This window comes from Thermobia domestica, chromosome 15 (genome assembly GCF_964235325.1).
Source record: "Thermobia domestica chromosome 15, izTheDome1.hap1.1, whole genome shotgun sequence".
In the NCBI taxonomy this organism is placed as follows: Eukaryota; Metazoa; Arthropoda; class Insecta; order Zygentoma; family Lepismatidae; genus Thermobia; species Thermobia domestica.
The window spans coordinates 196,930,071-196,952,969 of record NC_137468.1 but is presented as its reverse complement, the minus strand read 5'-3'; the positions used below and the strand labels follow the sequence as shown (position 1 = coordinate 196,952,969).

At 35.3% G+C, this 22,899-nt stretch overlaps 1 protein-coding gene across 1 annotated transcript in view; it reads right to left on the bottom strand.

The window, feature by feature from the left end:
- rut (adenylate cyclase rutabaga) overlaps positions 1–22,899 on the bottom strand; it is a gene marked incomplete in the record, with an annotated part of 698,554 nt that overhangs the window by 162,483 nt on the left and 513,172 nt on the right. The window contains 1 exon segment of the mRNA XM_081741008.1: positions 16,274–16,418. Coding sequence (XP_081597134.1) covers positions 16,274–16,418 — 145 coding nt within the window.

Below are 22,899 nucleotides of genomic sequence, written 5' to 3'. Positions count from 1 at the left end.
AAAATGGTTTTAAATGAAATAACTGTGGCTTCCAAGATATTCCATATAGTGCAGAAATTCGCGCGCCTAATAATTAAGACGTACTGCGCACCCAAATTAAGAGTCTGAAGGAAAGGAGCCGGGAACATTAGCTCGCTTTCTAAATGTCAATAGCTGTATCGCATTTTGAGTTCTTTGTTAATATTTTTTACAAAAGTGCGGGAGAGAGTAGTGAATACCCTTTATGCATAAGAGGTTAAAGTAAGCAAATTTGATAAAAAGTATATTCCTTTAAAAAAAATCTTCCTGACTAGTAGAATTGCTATTTTCAAACTATTTGTTTTGAAAAAAAAAAATCGCTTGATACTTTTTGTTTCCAATATATCGTAACTGATTCTTGTATCGCCAAGCCTGACGTCCTTCGAAAATCGAAACAATTACTTGTAATTCTCTTTTCTCTTTAGCACTGTTTACAAAAGTTCAAAATAATGTTAAAACGAAAAGGGTTAGCATCTGCGATTGAATTAAGACTTATTTGCGAAATATCTACGTATTTACGTGTGGAAAATTAGAAACTTTGCTCAAATTTGTGCTGAAATATTGGATCGGTCCGGTTTTTTCAATATTTTTATTTTCACTAGTAATATTCTTCGACAGTTGTTAACCAAATTACTGTTTGTGCATTATCCAAGCAATTGATATCACGTTCCCATTCTCCTCTAGCAAATAAGTAATAATAAAGCAAAGATAGTAAATATTCAATATGCAGTCCAAAATTACGATTATACGCTAAAATATTGCCTGCTTTGCTTTCGACGGTTTTTCGTCCAATTTCTACCCTATTGAAGTACAAGAATATCAATTTTTGAGGATTTTTTTAAAGTTTGGTTGCTAGATCAAAATATAGGTGTTCCATAATTTCCCCCTGAATTTCAGAGGTCTGCAACTCAAGAAAAACTCATCCACACGAAACCAAAAGCTTGTAATTAAAGTTTTAAACTTACTTCGTAAATGTTAGGTAAGTCCACTTTTGGTGACTCCAGAAATTCTGTAGGCTAGCTTTTGTTATTATATGCTTGCAAGGTAAAATGGCACCTGCCCGTTTGTTCATTTTCTAGCTCACAAATACTCCATTTTCTTAAAAATTATTTATATTAGACCTGTCTCTCCTTGTTTTATCTGTTGACGGTACTGTTTGATTCGAAAGCCGCGTTGCACTGTTACTATTATTGAGTTGGTATTAGTGAGTTACTGCATATCGAAAGCTTTTCGTTTCCCTAAAAATGTCATGTTTTATCACTAACGCAGTGTTGCCTCCAAGTAACTTAATCATTGCTCATACTGCTATGTGGCATATCACACACGACAATAACCTGGTTAAGAAGAAAAGACGAAGAAAACTCCTAAATAGCATGCTTTTGTCTCCTGCGGCTGGTTTGTTCCTGACCTAAAGACCTGAGAAATCCCGGAGGGAGTTGTGACATACGTTGTAGCTACCACTGATATAAGACTCTCACTTGTTTTACTACGAAGATCATTAAATTCTTCAATAGTTACATTATCCACTTTCTTCGAATCTGTAAGCCCAGTAGGACAGTTTATTTCTTTTTTTAATCAATTATTTTGAAAAGTGAAAAGAAAATTAATCTGTGTACGTATCTGAACAATGTGTAGCTATCACTAGTTCCCATCACTCTCTGGAGCAGTGCTAGAACTACCAACATGTTTCTTCCACAACCGTCGTTGAAGACTTTAGAAGAGAAAGCGCACATACATGTATATGCAACACAGCGGCACTTCTAACACTGCTTACAGGAAAACTATAACATAATATGAACAACAGGAACAAAACAAACAATGTAAACACAAAGTAAACAGCACTGCCCCTAGTTGAGCTTCTACAAAGCAGGAAGGGCAGCAGCAATAATGCAGAATATTTATTGGCTACAAACAGCGCTAACCAGTATTGCCAGACAGGTACAAATGCTGAAATTCATAAAGTAAATAAATCTCTCATATCAGCAAAGTGTTTCTACGAAATGCTTACGGCGTTTTGATTACGACATTAGCAAAGTGCTACTATGAAATGCTTACGACGTTTTGATTATGACATTAGCAAAGTGCTACTACGAAATGCTTACGACGTTTTGATTATGACATTAGCAAAGTTATTACTAGGAAATGCTTATGACGTTTTGATCATGGTATTTGCAAGTGTTGCTACGAAATGTTTACATTTTGATTATGACATTAGTAAAGTGTTTTACGAAATACTTACGACGTTTTGATTATGACATTAGTTAAGTATTGCTACGAAATGCTTATGACGTTTTGATTATGGCAACCTCCAGCTTATTTGTCGCCCATCGAAACATCAACTACAAATTAATAATAAGTTATAGAAAAGTTCAGCCCGCAAGACTATGCGAAACATTGTATCTCTTTACCTGTCAAAGTATGGTCCTGCATTATAACGCGGACGTTTTCGGCGTCTTTTCTGTTTTTTTCCCCTCCCTCCTTGTTTCCCAACCTATTTTATGAATAATTTTAGCGAAAGCGTTTGTTTTTTAATGTGTGCGCTTATGTCGTCACTGTTTTCTGGTAACCTATTCCAACACAATAATGATTTATTCTTTTGAAGTTAATAATCGAGCCCGTTTCACAAATGTGTTTAGAAATTTGGAATCTCTTACAAGTAGTATGTACGTAAATAGTTGAAGAAATCAAACAATATATATACACACAGTATTCACATACAATCTTCTGCTTAATCTATTATATTATAAAATTGAAAGTGACTATGTTTGCTATTCCTAATCTCTTGAACCATACGACCGATCTCGATCAAATTTTCAACATGGATGAGGTTCGGGCCTGGGATGGTTATTATTTCACTTTCACGGAACAACGTAGGGGAGGGGGAGATACATAAAAATAATATATATATATATATAAATGAAAGTGACTATATTTGTGTACTTAATAGCTCTTGAACCACCCCCGATCTCAATCAAATTTTCAACATTGATGAGGTTCGGAACTGGGAAGCTTTTATGATTTCAGTTTGACAGTAGAACTTAGAGGAAGGGACGGTAAATAAAAAATAAACAAAAACTTAATTTTTGAACCACTAGACCGATCTCGATCAAATTTTTCAGCATAGATGAGGTTCACTTTGACGGTGCAGCTTAGGGGACGGGGAGAGACATTTAAAAATAATCGAAAATGACCGATATTAGTGTCGAATCCCTAGTTTACGAGGTCGCTGAGATGAACAGTGACACTTCTCAAGCCGTTTAAATCCAAATTCAGCCCCGCAACTTGCAGAAGGAAGAGAGAGATAAAAATGATCCAAAATGATCGATATTAATGTTGAATCCATAGTTCTCGGGGTCGCTTAAACAAACAGTGGCACTTTGGATGCCGTTTAAATCCAAATTCAGCCCTGCTTGTCCAAAATGAAACGTATTCTTCCCTATTCTGCTAGTATATGTATATATATATCGTTTTGCTCGATTTTCTCGGGATCTGCGAATGAGGATTCAGACTCATTCATATCATTTCCTACACCTCAATGAGATACAAAGATTGGTATATGTATCATTTGTGGACAAAAGTTTTTCCGTTAAGCAGTAATATAACTTTTCCTGCTTACTGCTATAATAGGGACGATTTTAATAGATTTTTCTTTCATGTTTATCTGTCGATTTGCAAAGTAAATGTTAACTTCTTACAACTCAACTACTTTTTTATCTACAAACTTATAAAGTCTCTTATACTGTCACGTTCAATATTGAACACATATTGAAAATTACTAAATATAGCGTGAAAAATGTAATAAAAATTTAGCTTTCGTGTCTACCGAAATGATCACTTATGATATCCCAAGAACTTGTCTTATTTCATAAATGAGCCGTCAGTACTAAACATAAATGATAGAATGACTTGGACTAAGCTTGGTATACCTTTGTCACTTAGTAATCGCGAAAATTTTCAATAGGACCTTTAATCTTCCTCAGCGTCGCTTTCTCAAAGCATCTACAACAAACTCATTATATCATATGGCTTCCATCATTGTGGCTGGATGGTATGCGATGCGATGAATTTATTGTAGATGTTATAAGAGAAAGCCAGCGAAGACGATGGAGGTTCCTATTGAAAATTTCGGCAATTACTAAATAACACACTTATATCAAGATTAGTTCAAGTGGGTACTTGTAAGCATGCATCACTTTAGTTCTTTATTTTATGAATGATAGTATTTTGCTACGGAAGACCATTTTTATATTTGTTCTACTTCCACCAGTTATGTATCTGTATTATGGAAGCCAAAGTTTTACGGCAATTTCTGATTTCGACACTTCACGAAGATTCTTTGCTATGCTTTTGCTTCTGTGAGATAGTACAAATCAAAATTTCTTTGTACTGTAAATTTTACCACAAAGTGTATACTCTTCTGATTATTCACGTATTAAGCAGAACTATTTAGGAGGTAAGATTTTAGAATATGCAAATATGAATCGGTGCAAATTTTAAAGCATTTTGAAGCATTCACCCATCAGGCAATACTGACTAACAGTCCAATGACGTGAAAGAAACTAAACACCTCCCTATCCTTTCAACTTTAGTTATTATTGGTATTTAAATATTCTGTCACGCCATTGTATACACAAAGCTTCCTGAAAACAATGCTATATGTAACGAAAATTATTGATAAAATGAAACACACTTGTCAGCCGAGACGCTAAATGCAACTAAACACGAAGTGATTGTAAAGCTCTACCATTATGCCTTACTCCACATGAATATCTTTAAACAAATATACTATTAAGCGCAGATGGTTTGTCCATTGTTTAATTGGGGTAAAATATGAAGGCATATAAATGGAAATAATTAATTATGTTATACGTAGGGCCACTAGATTAACATAACTATCACACAGGAAACTATAAGACAAACTGTTATTGAAACACAAACTAAACATTGCAAACACATATCGGGAAAAATTAAAATGTTTTTATTCTATATTTTAATAAATCAAAAATAATTATAAAATAAACTTAAAACATAAGAAAAAAAAAATAAATGATAAAGCCATCCATCATGTGCTAATCCATTGGCACAGAAATAACATTATTACCAAATCGTATTATTTCGCATATTCGTTACGCGTATTCGTATAATTCGTTAATTTAAGCTACAGAACTTAAAGGTGCTTCTGAACAATAAGATATTTAAAATCAAGAAATGTAACGTCCAATTCGGATTCATAAAAATGAAAGCCTCTGTTTTAAATTAAATGTAGTAATAGTGACAACTGACTGAATAAGACCTACTCTTCTTACTGAAAAATTTTTTTTGTAAACCACATTAAAAACAGAAAAAAAAAAAGTTTGCATTAACCTAACAGCAGAGAGAGATTTAGTGTGTAGCATATTTTCTTCTGAAATCTTCGTGTTTTCATTGATAGTTTAAATTGTCTACAATGAAGGATATTTGAGATATTTAATGAAAAAAAATTAAAATGTCGGTTGTATTAAGCTTTCAAAACTTGCAACTAATTAAGTGCTTCAGATGTTGCAAAACTGAAATTAATTAATTAGTTTTAAGAATTTGATTGGCCCAGACTTATGCCTTTGTGCGATGCACTGGTGTTTATAGCTAACACGTGTGATGTAATAATTATGCAGCTCAGATCATTTTTATCGAACTATCTGGAAGTTACACAAATATTAAGGCTCAAATCAAAACTTGCTTACGACCTGATAATGATAATGTGCTTCATGTGGGTTGGTGGTGAAGGCTCTTAAATATTGCACTGTCCTAAAGGTAAACAGTAACAAGTGTCTCTAGTTTATGTATTATGCTCAGGTTGGTTACTTAATAAATTATATTGTGCTTGACATGGAATAAATACTTGTGGATTTTGTATAAGTAATAACAATCTATTTACATTTAATACGACCCTTGTCTTAATAATGGATACCAAGTCAAGCTCAGCTTCATTTTTGTCCATTTTCAAATAAACGCTGGCAGCAAACGCAGCGATTGTTAATTATTAAGAATTAGCGTTACTCACAGACTAAGGTGATTTTGCATTAAAAATAGATACGTATTACTATGCCAGTACAGGTGTTTGTAATCTGAATTATTAAAAACATAAAATGTTATAATGATTTCGTATACATCGTGGGATGTAATACTACAGCACGTCAAATATGGATTTTCTTTATTAGCCATTGGTGCTTTTATTTTTAATCCTAGACATTATTTAAGCGTTATTGTGTGGTTTAAATAAACACGCAAGTATATAGAGAAATAATTACTTTTATGTTATGTGAAAAACTGTTATCGTAAGAATATAGGTTGTTTATTTATTTTTCTTAGTGTGTCTGTGGCTTTCCGAACCAAACAAAGAGACAAAATTATCAAAAGATTGAAATCTCTCGTACTCTTCTGACTTATTATTCCTTTAATTTAAAAAAAAAAAAAAAAAAATCACTTTCATTTGTGTAATCCTATAAGTGGGTTCAATACTTTTGTGGAAACGGAATCTGGTCAGCATTCTTTGATGGGTCGTGAGATCGAACTCAGAGCACCTTCAAAAGATTCTGATCGCACACTTCTCCCCGAAAAAAATGGCTGTCTTATTGTGAAGATAAACTAAGAAACAAATTTTACATTATGCTTATTTTTTATAATTATTCTTATTATCAGGTGTTCTGTGCCAATGGACTATGTGATAAAAACCTTCACTAACAGAAACAATAAAAGTACCCAACATACATCAGGCGTTAAAGCTGTTGACCCAGGGAACAAAATAAAAGGCCTCACTCATGTTGATTTCGTCATTTGATTTTTGCCCTACTAAATAGCAGAATGACATTTTCCTCATATATGGCACAAATGTACATAATAACTTCCAAGAAAGAAAAAAAAAATCACAGTGAAATATAGGGAAGTACATTGTGCAGAAACATCAATTTGGCTTGTAAAGGTATCAATTTTAACATGTATTTAAGAAAATATATACACTTAACATAGATTTCCAAAATTAAGAAAATACAATGTTAAACAACATATTATATATTTATAAATACACATGAGCACTTGATCGGAACAAAGAATTCGTAAAGTGAGCATGGAAATTAAATAATTTGCCATAAAGTTAAAACACTGTCTCAGAATCCAAACAAATGAAGGAAAAAAATATGTTGTATCCCTTTCCCTGCACGTCATCAGGGAGAGAGAGAGAGAGAGAGAGAGAGAGAGAAGAGAAATAGGTGAAAAAGAAAAACAACTCACTAGGGATGATCCAAAGTTGAGCTTGGAATCTGGGGACAACCTATATATTTGCTGAAAGAGTTTGTCGAGCAAGTTCCAAAACAGGTTTCAATTCTTTGCCCAGTCAACATCAAGTCATTTGGTATCACATCTGGTGTGACTCATTGTTGTGGCTAGATAAGACATATTCGGTGGTATTTCAATTTTTATATTTTCCTCTCTTTCACCTATATCCGTTATCAGATCAGTACGTTCATTAAATATTCGTGAACTGCTCATCTAGACGAGTTGTTTGATAAGTCACACGGTACGAAAACGTTCAATAAATTTTGAGTTACTAATTAGGGAAAACTAAGCGTGATGGCAATTTGAGCTCATTTACTCGATCAGAAAATTTCTTTCTTTGTAGTTATAGAAACTCGATTAGTCACCCTTCAGAGTTTAAGGCCTCCCGCCATGACAAGGCCCGGGTAATGAGAAGGAAGGAGGCTACGGCTGGATGTTATTTGCCGGAGCGTGGCTTTTGTTTTGGCCATTTTTGAGAGCATTGTAACTCACATGTCACCGGCCCTGGCAAGATAGTGCTGCCTTGGCCTTTGTTTTTAAGGTTTGAGAGCCACGTAACTGCCATGACGTGTGAGTCCATGGCTCTCACACATAACCAATAACAAAAGCCAATCTCCGGTAAACAATATCCAGCCGGAGCATTCTTCCTTCTCATTACCCGGGCCTTTCGTGGTGAGAGAGCTTAAACCCTGAAGGATAACCAATCGGGCTTATATAGCTACATAGAAAGAACTGTTCGGATCGAATAAATGAGCTCAAATTATCACCACGATTAGCTTTCCCTCATCAGTAACTCAAAATATATCGAGCGTTTTTGTACCGTGTGACCTATCAAACAACTCCTCTACATGAGCAATTCACAAATTTATAATGAACGTATCGATCTGACAACGTATATAGGTGAAATCAAAGAAAATACAGAAATTGAAATATACCGAATGTGTCACATCTACCCACAACAATGAGTCATACTAGTTGTGATACCAAATGACTTGCTGTAGACTGGGCAAGGAATTGAAACCTGTTTTGGAACTTGCTCGACAAACCCTTTCAGGAAATATGTATAGGTTGTCCCCAGATTCCAGGTGCAACTTTGGAATCATCCCTAGTGAGTAATGACTACTTGTAAGGAAAGTTACATAGTAAAAAATAACACTTTTTCGCTAAAGCTAAGGGAAGGAAAGCTACCTAATGTCCCAATTCTTTCCTTAGTTTTAGCTATAAAATCTGTAATCTTTACCATGTGATTTCCCCATTAAAAAAAAAAAAAAAAAAATAAAAACTGTGAGTCGTGCTCATGGATCTGATATTCTTCACTTCTCGTATTGTTCTTCTCATTAATTTGTTTTCCTTCTTATTCCCTCTCTCTCCGAACTGTTGAAGTGTCAACAAATTGGGTTTAGAGATAGTGCTTTAACCAATTTCTGTTAATTTTATTTATTATATTAAAATATGCAATTTTTAGATTGTAAGTTGATATATACAACAGTTTATAAATTTTCACATTTAAGAGCCCGAAATACTGAAAAATCCTTTTGCTTGTTTATTTATAAGTTAAAGGAGATAATGAAATGCAACTTACCACAATCATAGATAATGTTATTCTACAACAGAAATTATGAATCTCAAAATTTTTCAGTGTTGCCATCCATAGAAACTACAGTGTTGCCAGAATAACATTTACCCCAAAATCTAAGTTAAAGCAGCGAACGAACAAACTCAACTGCATTTGATTATGTATCATATTGTTTTGGAATCCTGTGAACTACTATTTAAATAACATTATTATTTAATTTTAATAACTGTATGTAAAAACTAGTTTTTTAAATTACAAACTAAATATAAAAACTATTATTTAAAAAGTAGTTCACAGGATACCAAAACAACATGATATGTAATCAAATGCAGTTGAGTTCATTCCTCTAGTCGCTGCCTTTAACTTAGATTTTGCCGGAATTCTTATTGTGACAACACTGTAATTTCTATGGATGACAATATTAAAAATTTTTCAGGTTCATATTTTCTGTTGTAGAATAACATTATGATTGTGGTAAGTTGCATTTCATCATCTCCTTTCACTTATGAATAAACAAGCAAAGAAAAATTGTAAATTTTGTATTATTTTTAGTATGTCAGGCTCTTAAGGTCGTTTGCTGAATTGTATTTTGTGATTTCTTAAAGTACCACGAACAATAAGAGATATAACATTGAAATTCTTACTACGTAACTGTTTAGTATTTCAAAAAGAAATGATCTAAAATAGGTAACATTTTTAGGAAGTTTCTTATTATTGAGCATAAGTCACCAAAATATGTGATGCTGTTATTGCCTTTGAGCAGTGTGTCAACAAAACGTATGACATCACTATTATCTCTGAGTAGTACACATCACCGAAACCGACGGCATACGTATTACCTTGCATAGTTGTACTGAATAATAAGAAACTTTCCTAAAACAATGCTATTTTAATATATCACACACACATTATTTTTGCAACTTTTAACATACCAATTACCAAAATTTTAAAATTATCTTTTATTGTCTGCTGCTATTTGTACAAAACAAGAAAAAAAGGATAAAATTTCAACGAACAGTTTACATTTTTAAGAATCGTCTCAGTTGTACAATATAAAATGAGATTGTAGTTTTGAAAAATTTAAAAATTAGATTGTAGAAATTTCTTTTAAAATGAAAACGAAATTTGAATATATATACGAATATATTCTGCACGGCTGTTATCAGTATTTTCGGTATCTTACATTGCTGAGAAAATGCTTAAATATAAATTACGAGGGTTGCGCTGGAAGTTTCGGGAATCACTTACTGAGAACAATGTAATCTGTTAGATATTCTTGTTCGTGCATGCAGTGTCTCCAAACAAATGATGGCATGATTTTTTTTATAAATCAGGTCATATTGCAACCGTCCCACTGGAGAATCGTAGAACAGTCAATGCAGATGGGTACACTATAATGTATCTACCAAAGTGAGCAGACAGTCCAACCCCAATTGTCGAATCATTCTGCATCACAACAATGCTAGCTCGCACACAGCAGCTGCCACAAGTGGACTCGGAAAACGCTGAAGTCATGACACACCCGGCTTATTCCCTTGATTTAGCTCCTTCAGTGATTTCTTTTCATTCTCAACAATCAAGAACATGTCGCGTGGGAAGCGCTTTTGCACTCCACAAGAAGCCATCGAAGCATACAAACTGCATGTTTCACAGGTATCAACTTCGGAGTGGCAGAAAAGTTTCAAGATGTGGTTCCTACGCATGAAACAATGCACTGAAGCACTGGGTGGGGGGAGTACTTTGAAAAGCAATAAAAATTGCTATACTTTGATGCTTTTGCGTTCTACCATTTTCCCAAAACTTTCAGTCAATCCTCGCAGGAATATTGACGACGGCGGAATTTATTTTTTTAAAATGAAAACCTTCTAAAAATAATGGCGGTTTGCAGCATTTTGTAGGTATTAGAAAATTACGTTAGAAAGTTTTATTTCTTATTTTCTTCCTAAGTAGAGTGAACTAACAGGACCTATAATGAGATAAATTTTACATTTCACATTTTCCAGAGTTGAAAAACCAAAATCAAGTCTGCTGCACTATCTGAAAATTATTCGAAGCATGAAATTTGTGGCTGAAAAAACGTTATATCTATTTATATTGAATTTTTATTCGGCCTCTGGATGAGATAAATCTTGTGATGAAACAGCAAATGAACAAACACAAATTATCGAATGAACGCCTATTTGAGGACAAACACTTTGGTGTTGGTTTAATATTTTACGTTTTTTTTTTTAATTACTATTTTATCATAAGCAGTGACGTATGCAAACGGGCATTTTCGGATCTTAAGTCTTCCTTCTCTTAAATAAGATATTATGAAAAAATAAAATATACAGGGTGTATCAAAAACGGACTTTACAATTTTAAAACTCATATTGATTGATTCGTTTACCTTTACAGACATAATTTTAGTGTCATTTTGTAGCAAAATACATCAGGTTTTGACTCACGTAGTACACTAGTTCAGAAATAATTCATCGTAAGCGCTAGCGGCAGCTGCAGCAAAGATGGCTGCCTTTACTGGTTCTAATCGTGCTAGCTGTGTGTTTTGGTTTGAAGAATCCAAGTCTGCGACAACTGTGCAACGTAATTTTCGCACAAAGTATGGTAAAGATCCTCCCAGTAGCCCTGCTACTATTTATCAGTGGTTTAAGTGTTTTATTGAAACTGGATGTTCGGTAAGATACAACAAATCTTCAGGTCGCCCTCTTACGTCTGAAGGCGTTGTAGAGCAAGTAAGACAAAGCTTTGTGAACAGTCCTACAAAATCAATCCGGACTGGACATTTCTTGATTTCTTCTACCCTTACCGGCTTTCCTATCAGGGCTCAGAGCTAGGATATACCTCGCGATTGAAGTAGTCACACTGACGTGCTGCGGCGGGTTTGGCAAGAAATCGACTTCAGATGGTATGTGTGCTGCATCACCAATGAAAGTCACATTCAACGTCTTTACGTGTAAGGTAAAAAAAAAAAAAAACGTGATGTATTTTGCTACAAAATCACACCAAAACCATGTCTATACGCTAAATAAATAAATAAATATGAATTTTCAAAGTTGTAAAGTCCTTTTGATACACCCTGTATAAGCCTATACAAATATCCTGAAGATATGAATTAGGGAGCTCCCCTGCACACCTTTTGATGAAATTCTGTGAACGCTACTCATCATGATAATAAATTACGTTTCTTCAATACGCATTTTATCTTATTAATTTGTATTTCATATAGTTGGGAAAGTAAAATAAGCGCTTCCTTCCTCACCAATCAATTTTAACCAGAAAAATCTAAAGACGCTACCAGTGAGAGATCAAATTTTAATTTCACACTTTCACACATTGTGACTAAGAGGAAGCAACAGGAAGGAATAATCTTCGAGTTAACAACCAAAAACACTTTTCATTATATATATATATCTCGGACCTATTAATTATTATTGTTTAATTTAGTTTTTATAAAGTGTGTTCAATGTAGATGACAGACATTTTGATGCAGCTGTACTGATGGCAGACTTGATGGTATATTAAAGTTCTGTTATACAGTAAAACCTGTCTTCAACAGACTCTTTATTAAACGGAAATATTTCACGGTTCCATGAATTTACTGGCGAAAATCGTGTTAAATTTCCTTCATTACACGTAAATTGTATTACGCGGACAACGGAAATCAAAATAACTCTCTTAACGCAATCGGAGTGCAGAATTTAGATTTTTTTTTTTTTTAGACATCCTATTAGAGGTTTGATATATTGGGCGGTATTCAGAGAGAATTCGTTAATCGAAGGTTAGTCATAGACTAGTTAGTAATCATACTAGCTCTTTACTAGGGAAGGTGCACTTTTTGGTATTCAAAGTCTACTTTGAGTACAACTAAAATGATGATTTGGGTATGATTAACTCGATGCATCGGTGAGTAAAATAAATGTGGCAACTACGGAAAAGTAGATGAGCGCATGCGTAGTCTGTAAAAATGAAAAAAGCATGAATTACGAAATACGAAATGTTGTGTCGCACGCTAAACCGTGGGTAAAAGATTAGTCTCTGCTAGGAATTAATTAGTCACATGTGATTAACTTTGTCCAATACTACGTCCTAATCAGAGACTCTGAATACAATTTTTATAACCATCCGTTAGTCAACCCCGTAGTAAGGTGTTAATCAGACGTCAAAACGACTCTGCATAAGGCCCATTTTTAGCAAAACAGACAGTAATGTGCAAAACGAAGCAGACCCAACGGATGCTTTAATTGAGAATTATATGTAAAGTCTGAATGAAGAAGAGGAGATGGAGGAAGAAGAGAAAATAAGGTATTGAGTTGGAAAAAGAGTGTAGGATAAAGATCTATCAAGATTCTATCAAAAGATTAAAGACATTGCAACATTTGCCTTACGTTGAAATAATTGATATGCTTAGTGTGGTTTCTCAGGCTAAAGTCTTTGTGGAAAGTTGAGCAGACAAACAGCGGTGTATACAGAAAACTCTTCTTGACTATTGGAAAAATTAAGCTAACATGTGAACAGTATTTTTGCTACTCATTGTGCTTTGCGTGTATTAATTTGTAGTAGAAACAAATACTGGAAATTGACTAAGGTATGTACAGCATCTTATTTTATCTCAGTATGTCCATTATTTATTTATTTATTTATTTATTTGCAACGGTCTACCTTCGTTAACCGGAAACTTATCTTTAATGGACATTTTTGCGAGTTTCGTTCAATTCCGCTAAAGACAGGTTTTACTGTATTAATAATCGATTTCTTTAACGAGAAAATTTTGACCATCCTTCCAAAATCTGCAGGGACAATTCTCGAGAAGCTAAATTTGGCAACAATGTAATCAGTTTATCGAACTATCTATCTATGGGGCCATCGCAGTTCGTTTGTGGTACTATGATGGTTATTTAGAAATGAAATAAATACAACTATCGACTGGATCTGAATGCTTCATTCCTTAACAAAGTATCCATGTATTATATTTGCTTCAAATCAGAGCACTTCGCCATTTTGATACCCAAGGAAACTAACGCTTTTTACTTCAGATTTATTATAGTAGAGAAGTAGAAATATCTATTGATCTCTATTATATATACATAAAACATTGTTCACAGGATTATAAATGATTTTTTAACGAGAAACTGTGAAATGTAAAATTTATATTAAATATTGCTATTTACGTATACTCGTGCATAAACATACTGGATAAAATCGTAAGGTTTTTCAAATTCTGTTTCGTATTCGATGAAGGTTTTCCTTGATACTATAATCTATATACGAGGAGCATTCGGAAAGTAATCTTCAATTGGTCACTGTGCGTGAGGTAGTGGGGACAGCGCTACGATCTTTGCACAGATGTGCGCGGTAGATTAATCTGGATCCAGCCATGGTAGAGTGAACGAGTGTCTGATCACTAATTGCACTTTTGTAGCGTCTCAAAATGTGTGTTGCAATAGAAAACCCCGCCAAGTTCGAGGTGCGAGCTATTATACGTTCTCTTACGGCAAAACAATATTTGACAGCAGCTCTTCACCGGGAACTTTGTGCCCTGCATGGACTAAGTGTGATGAGTGAAGGAGTTGTTCGTGAATGGGTTCGTTTATTTAAAAGTGGACGAACAAACATTCATGACGAAAAGAGTGGGAGGCCATGGTTGTCACTGATGAATTCGTTCAGAAAATTGATGGAAAAGTTCGTGAAAATCGACGTTTTACAATCTCGGAGCTTTCCGAGCTAAAGAACAGTGAATAGTATGGGCCAATAACAGTTCCGTGATGAGAAGCTGAAATATGCGGTCACAGGCTGGCTCAAGGCACAGACGGAAGATTTTTTATGCTGATGGAATTTCTAAGCTAATACAGAGACAGGATAAGTGCTTGGATGTTTTTGGAAACTATGCTGAAAAATAGAGCAAAAAAGTCTTCAGTTGTATATAATAAATGATTCTTACTTACTTTGGTGTTTCTCTTATTAACCAATCGGAGATTACTTTCCGAACAGCCCTCGTATATATATATAAAATCACTTCTTACAGTTTCTCGGTATAGTTCCTTATTGACATTAAGTTTCGTAACAAAAAATGAGACATTACCTTAACCTTTTATTCAAAATTTCGTTCCGACGTGTAAACCCAGTTAGATCCTTACAATTCGAAAAACAATACATTATCTTTTCCCTTAATGCTTCGTGAAAGCCACTGGAATTACCGACTACGCTAAAGCACGAATATGGTAAGTTATGGGATGTCTATGCGTGCAACGCCTTACAGTCGCCATCATTCAAATAAAAACAATACATAAAGTCAAGGCAAGAAAACGCCACTTAAACCAAACATACATACTTAATAATAAAAGTATAATTCTTACATACAGTGCATAGCATTAATTGTTCCCTGATTAATTTCAGTCTTCTTCTCCAGGCATTGGCAACGTGGCCTATTATTCTCTGCTGAACACTGTTTATTCTAACATTCTAACTATGTGTAACTTCAAAATAAATTCCGACCAAAGCAAACATTTATTAAGGTTACGCAAGTAGGACTTAGAAGATACTAATGTTATTAAAATCACATTAGTGGCATGGGCGCCCAGGGGGAGGGCAGGTTGGGGCCCGGGCCCGCCTCTGGCTCACGAAAATGTATACGTAATATAGTAAACCACGTATATTAAATACCAGAAATGCCAGACGTAATATAGCAACCATGGAGATGGCCCCACTCTAGAAAATTTTCTTCGGGCGCTCCTGGTTAGTGGGCCTTATAAGATTGTAATGTTATTAGGGTCACACTAGTAGGCCTTATAAGATTGTAATGTTATCAGGGTCACGCTAGTGGGCCTTATAAGATTGTAATGTTATCAGGGTCACACTAATAGGCCTTATAAGATTGTAATGTTATTAGGGTCACGCTAGTGGGCCTTATAAGATTGTAATGTTATTAAGGTCACACTAGTGGGCCTTATAAGATTGTAATGTTATCAGGATCACGCTAGTGGGCCTTATAAGATTGTAATGTTATTAGGACCACGCTAATGTTCCTTACAAGATAGTAATGTTATTAAAATCACGCTAATGGGCCTTATAAGATGGTATTTTAGGATTATTAGGATCACGATAGTAGGCCTTATAGCAATTGTTATTAGGGCCACGTTTTCCACTACATTTTCGTTTGACAACAGACAATCGTATGACGTTGCACGCATATTATGATAGAACAAAGGCAAACTTAACTGATAATAATATGACTGAAAAAAAGTAGACTATATTCTATGTGTTAAGATATCAACAAATTAAATAAATAAAAAAAGAATAAATCTTGACAGCTAGAAAAGAAGATAGAATGGTTAAATGTTTTAATAGTACAGTTCCTGTTTCGTTCCTCACCTTCCTACGTCGTGCTGGAGGGATGATAAAATACGTTACTACGCTGTTGTCTCTTAAATACTGATTTCTAGATGACCCATGACCAGCTTCCACCTCGTATTCCCCATTTAGGTAGTCTAACGTCGCTTGGGTAATATGAACTCTCCTGGAACACAAAACCAAAATACAGTCAAGTCATTGTTGCGATTCCGTAATATACAAGAGCGTTATATAGCAAATATTAGTAAACTTTTGTAATAATACACAACTTATACACCTTGTACGATGCTATCAGAATTTTTTGTTTTTGGCAGAAGAAGGGGTAAGATTACGTTTTTGTAATGTTTCTGCGAAAATACCACCAGGTAGAGCTCGCTTCTTACTCTCTCTATTCTCTTTTGAGCGATGATAACTCAAAAGTTCCATTATTTGAGTTCAGGGGTGTCATTTAGGAAGGGGCAGAGAGGGGCAATTGCCTCCCATGACTTTGAGATTTATATAGATTTTATCAGTAGAATAGTAGTAAATGAGTAGAAAACGCGAAATTTCATTATATCAAGGGGTCTTGACCCTTCCTCCAAGCAAAAACTGAAATGACGTTCCTGTTTGATTTGTAACACTCAACAATGTTTTTAAAGTGGACATACATTCTGCACTTCTGTGGTTATGTATTATGTGTTTTAAAGAATCAAAATTATGAGTTGACTGAGTTGATCCTGAGTTTAACGTCCCTTTCAGCAGCGAGGCTGTATGAGACATGGACCTACTGATTAACGCGGAATCCGAAACATACGAGCTCCCCGGGCCGCGGTGGCTCAGTGGTAGAGCGTTCACCTCTGGTGCTTGGGGTCACTGGTTCGATCCCAGCCCTCGCCAAGTGAACTTTGTGGTGGACAAACATCGTGTACGTGGGTTTCCTCGGGGTTCTCCCGTTTCCTCCCACTTTCTTCATTCCACCATTTCATTCATTATTCATCATCACCGTCTCCTTTAGCCTAACCGGCATAACCGTGGGACGTAAAACTTAAAGATTTCATTTCATTTTCCATTTTTCCATACGAGCTCCCGCCGGGAATCGAACCCAGGTCTCCCACGGTAGAAGTACGTACGCTAACCACTTAGCTCTATACAGATAACTTATGGCTCTAGTAAGACAGAGCTCTGGAGCTGACTGACAAACTTTGATCCATCCGGTTTAGCTACAGACTTGGTTCACTAAGTATTTTGGACGCTTTACTGTAGTACACGGGGAATCTTATATATATAATTTCAAATAATAATAATAATAATAATAATAATAATAATAATAATAATAATAATAATAATAATAATAATAATAATAATAATACGATGATGATGATTGTGATGAGCGTCGCTACAATCGACCGATCAAGGGATGAACAATTCATAGCTGAAGACAGACCCTCACAGTATAGGTCGTTTTCCATCACCTACCACACCTCCACCTTCAAGAGCTGGATTACAATATCACACCATCAACCCCAGCCATCATACAATGCACACTACGGCTCAAAAGTTTTCGGGTACCCCGGATTTGATTGCCACAAGAACTTTGTCTTCGTGTATCAAGTGTTCTCCTTCTAAAGCATAAAATTTGACGACAGTTGGAACGGGATATAGGAGATAGGCTACTGTAGATGATACATCTAATTACATTTTTTTTTATTCAAATGGGCATACAAAAAGGCAATTTAATGTAATGAGTGGCTCGGAGCATGGACGTCTCTGGCGGGGGGACGAGGGGGACGCGTCCCCCCAATATTTTGAAGTACAAAATATTCAATTTTTATGCTAATTCATTTACTAATAACAGAATAATATACGAGGGTTGGGGCAAAAGTCATGGCAACTATTTTTTTTCTTCCAGATATGTAAGCGGATCACAAACTTACATGTGTCGTGTGGAAGTTCTGCAGGCATAGTGTGTATGCAGAACAGTAGATCGCTCTGTGGTAGCTGGTAGTAGCACAGCGAGGGCTGTGAAATCAGTCAGTTGGTGAGTGTCGTGCGATATGAAAGTAACCCGTGTTGAGCAGCGCGCTTACATCAAAATAGCCGTTCTCTGAGGGAGAAATGCGATGGAATGTCACAGTGAATTAGTGGAAGCCCTTGGTAATAATGCCCTACCATACCGGACAGTACCATGCACGCTGGATAGGAAAGTTTCAGCAAGAATGCGTGTCAACCAGTGATGAGCAACGTTCGGGACGACCTGTCAGTGTGCGGACCGACGTGGCACGTGCCGTCACCGAGGAGCTCCTGGATGAAGACAGACGATGGACGCTACTGGAGTTGGCGGAGGCAAGTGGCATCGAGAAACGCATCGTCCACAGGTTATTGTGTAATGAGCTGCAACTACGCAAAATCGCATCGCGGTGGGTACCGCATGCACTGACGGAAGTTCAAAGGTAGATGCGCTATGCAATATGCTCCGACTACCTTGCACGCTGGCAACAGGACGGCGATCAATTCTTGTCACGAATAATCGCCATCGATGAATTTTAGGCCAGGGCATACGAACCAGAACTGAAACGTCAGTCCGCGGAGTGGCGACATGTTGGATCACCAAGGAGGTAGAAGTTCCGTCAGAATCCTTCCCCAGTCAAATTGATGGTGATCGTCGCGTATAACGTCAGGGGTGTCATTGTTTGCACTTTGTTTCACATGGTGCGGCAAATGCTGAGGCGGATGGTATTCAGCGCTTCCCACATCGTTGGCAGCGTGTGGTGCAAGTAGCAGGGGACTACTTTGAGGTTTTTTGCGCCCAGATTTATCATGTCAACTGTATGCGTACTGTGTCGTCATTCTTTTTGCACCGTAAAGGTCATATTGCCCTGTATACTAGCGTAATAAACTAGTGTGTTACGATATTTCAGTGCTATTCATTTCCACACATGTAGTTAACACCTTGCCCTTTCGTCTGTATATCTCACATTTTCCAACCGCACTAGTATCTTCAAGAAAAAAATAGTTGCCATGACTTTTGCCCCAACCCTCGTATAAATAATACTATTTATATTTATTTGGAATATAATATTCAGGCTGTGATTACAACAGAGTTTTTGATGTACCTTAGGAGGTCCAAGAAGGTAAGCAGAAAGGTAACAAATGAAATCGAAGATAATAAACAGGTTGGGTTAGCTTAGGTAGTACCATTTAAATCACTTTCTTTGATGTCCCCCCTCCAAATTTTACATGCCACAGACGCCAGTGGCTCGGAGGATGACAATAGTAAGTACAATTTTCTAACTTTCGAATAAACTGGAAAAGAATGTTCTACATTCCAGCGCAATGACACATACCAGACAAGCTTCCCCCTGTCATCTGGAGGTACATTTTCAAAATTAAACTACATACATACTGTTTTGTGGTCCGATTCCAATCCATTTAACCTATTAACTCAATTTCGTCGGAACTGGCGCTTAACATTGTCTTTCCCTGAACCTCTCATATATTGCACAACCTAAGTGGAAGTATGAGAATGAGATAACATATTACTTTTGTTCAGGTGCACATCTAGAAATTTTTGTTGGGAGGGGTTCGAGCTTTCAGAAGGGTTCAATGTTACAACCAAGTGCACCCGAAAAGACAATAAGTAATTGTAAAATACCTCCACTTATATTTTCACAAACAAATGGTAAAACTAGATTGTTTTTATAAGAGAAAGAGTACAGATGAAGTGTAAGATCAAATGTTCATGCTACATCAATCATTTCCCTGTTAAACAATTAGAGTTTTATTGATAAAGTGTACACACACATACGTATTGAGGTAGGAAGTTTTGGGAAGGAGGAAATTCTCCTCAAACCCCCTGCAAACTCCATATAGAAGAAAATATGAACTGCACTTCAAAACATTTGTAGTGGAGCTAAGTGGGACTATACCATTAATACATATTGCATGTTTTCCTCATGTAAATATGTGAATAATAATAATAATAATAATAATAATAATAATAATAATAATAATAATAATAATAATAATAATAATAATAATAATAATTCCGCCTACTTTTGCTTATATATTCATTCTTTCTTGTTAAACAATAGCAACAAAAAACTACTATATATACATTCGCATAAATTCAACTCTACACAGTGTTAGAAATACAACTAAGAATATTCTTTAAAATAAATAGATTTGATAGTATTTTTGTTTAACTCAGTAAGGAAAATAGAATTCTGTGTGTAATTTTAAACATGTGATACATTAAATGTTATTTGTGGTATTAGTTTACATCGGTCCTAGCCTACTTGTGGGATTACACTTCGCCACTGTTCAAAATATATATTTTAGCTTTTAAAAGATTAACACATTAACAAAGTAGAAAGAACATTTAAAATTTATTTTTCTTTCAAATTTCTATCATTACATTGTCTCCTACGTCTATATCTTTCAAACTAAACTAAGGATTGCCTTGTTTTCCACACTTCTGTTTATACTGTGCAGTATCTATTATTAATAGCCTTTTTGGTGTGTCCATTTTAAGGTTTATAATTAGATGTATCATTTGCAATATCTCTTAGAACCCGATTGAACCGTCGCCAAATTTTATGCTTTAGAAGAAGTACCTCTGTTACACAGCGCCAGTCTTGTGCCCACTGATCACAGTTTGAGGAAAATTTTCCCATTACAGCTAAATTTGGGGAAAAATGAATTTTTCGATACAATGTGAAAATCCAGGGAAATTCTTGTGCTGACTGATTGACTAATATAAAGGTTAATTTTTTTTGTTGTAGGGATGGCCATTTCCGGAAAAGAGTTTTCCGGTTTCCGGAAATCACATTTTCTGTTTTTCCGGAAAATTTTCCATCTTCCGATTTTCGGGAAAATTTTTCCTTTCCGTTTTGAATTTTCCGGTTTCCGAAAAAATATTTTCGTTTTTCCGGAAAATGTGGCTATCCCTAATTTGTTCTTTAGAAACAAACCAATACAATAGCAATAGTTTATGTGTATTTGTCCGTTAAAAGTAGCCTAATTTGCACCCATTGCTGGGTGTGTGTATTTCTTTGTATCTTTTTGTTCAAAAAATAAAGGGAAAAGTAAAAAAAAAAAGCAAAAAACAAATGAATCAATAACCAATGTGGTTGGCATTTCCTTTAATATATCTAAATTAATTTTATCACATAACTTTTGTCATAGGAATTGAACATTCAACAAACTAGGGAAATTTTGATTTTTTTTTTAAAAAAAAGGTAAACTTTAGTGTAAGTCCAGGGAAATTTTCTTCAGGAAACCTACGAATACTGCTTATGCCCAAACAATAGGATAACAGAGTCGTAGCTAGAGATCTGGGCGCCCGGGCAAAGTAGAATTCGGCGCCCCCTACAATCATCTTACCAAACTTTTCCTTTATTTATTTTCATATAAGAGAAGCAGGTTTTGTTGTTATGCTACGCTGAATTTTTATCAAGCTGTTTCGACCGACCATTGCAACAGCCAAAAGCGATAATTATGTATTCTTTTACAAGTAAGAGTTGTTTTCAAGAAGCTTATTTTGGACTTTTTGTTAAACTTGACAACTAATTTTGGTTGTATACAAATCCATTTGGACAAGAGTTTTGGAAATTTACAACGTTTCATACTATCGATAAGAAATCAAATTTCAATACGTTAGAAACTAAATGATTTTAAAATGTTCGAAATGGGTGACAGCATTAATTTTAAGTAATAATTCTAAATTTCTGTAATTTTATTTTGTATGTGACCACACAAATAGCATTTTGAATTTCGATTCTTTTACTGTTAATCTGATTGGGTAGAAAAGCTTAACTAAGCAAACTCATCGCTATCAAAACGCCAAGCATGTATATTACTTCAGATTTCGACTGTTTCTGATTTTGAAAACGCTCCTGCGTACACTGCAAGTCATTACTCGGCATGTTGCATATTACATCGTCTCTTTAAAAAAATCATATATAATAACCTTTTTAGAGTAATCAGTAAAAACTTGTTGTGATTTAGTGAAACGTTTGGATTGCAAGCAAGAATTTTTTTAACAAATCTATTTCTTTGCAAACCGAAAAAATACTGATTTAGTAGAACGCCACTACGTTTTCAGGGTGACGTGTCGTTTAATCATTTCCAACACTTTTACTTTCTTCCTACACGTTTCGCGCCTTCTTGCTATTAGCGCCCGGGGCGACTGCTCCGCTCGCCTCATCCCCCTAGCTACGGCTCTGATCACAGCAGACGATCACTCAAATTCGGGATGTTCGAAAAACTTTTGAGCGATACTGTATACGAAATCTATACTTAGAACATAGCCGGAATTTTTGTTACGCAAAAGGGAAGATAGATTTTTATTCTTTTAAGATTAAGGTTGGTCTAAAGGGACAAGTTTTGCCGATAGATGTCACTACAGTCTTCGTATCTCTCTCATGTATTTTTTATCTTTCACGAAAATTCGCGATTTCTGTTACAAATTTCAACCTACAAACTTCGAATTTTTAGAGAAGGAACTTCATAATCTATCGAAGGAAACAATCAGTGCCGATTTCTTATTTAGAATTTTCTTCATTGCTGAAATGGCTTGATTGTTGAAAGGGATATCCAAACCTTTAACAATATAACTCTTTCAACAATGAAGAAAATTCTTAATAAAAAAATTGGCACGGACTGGTGCC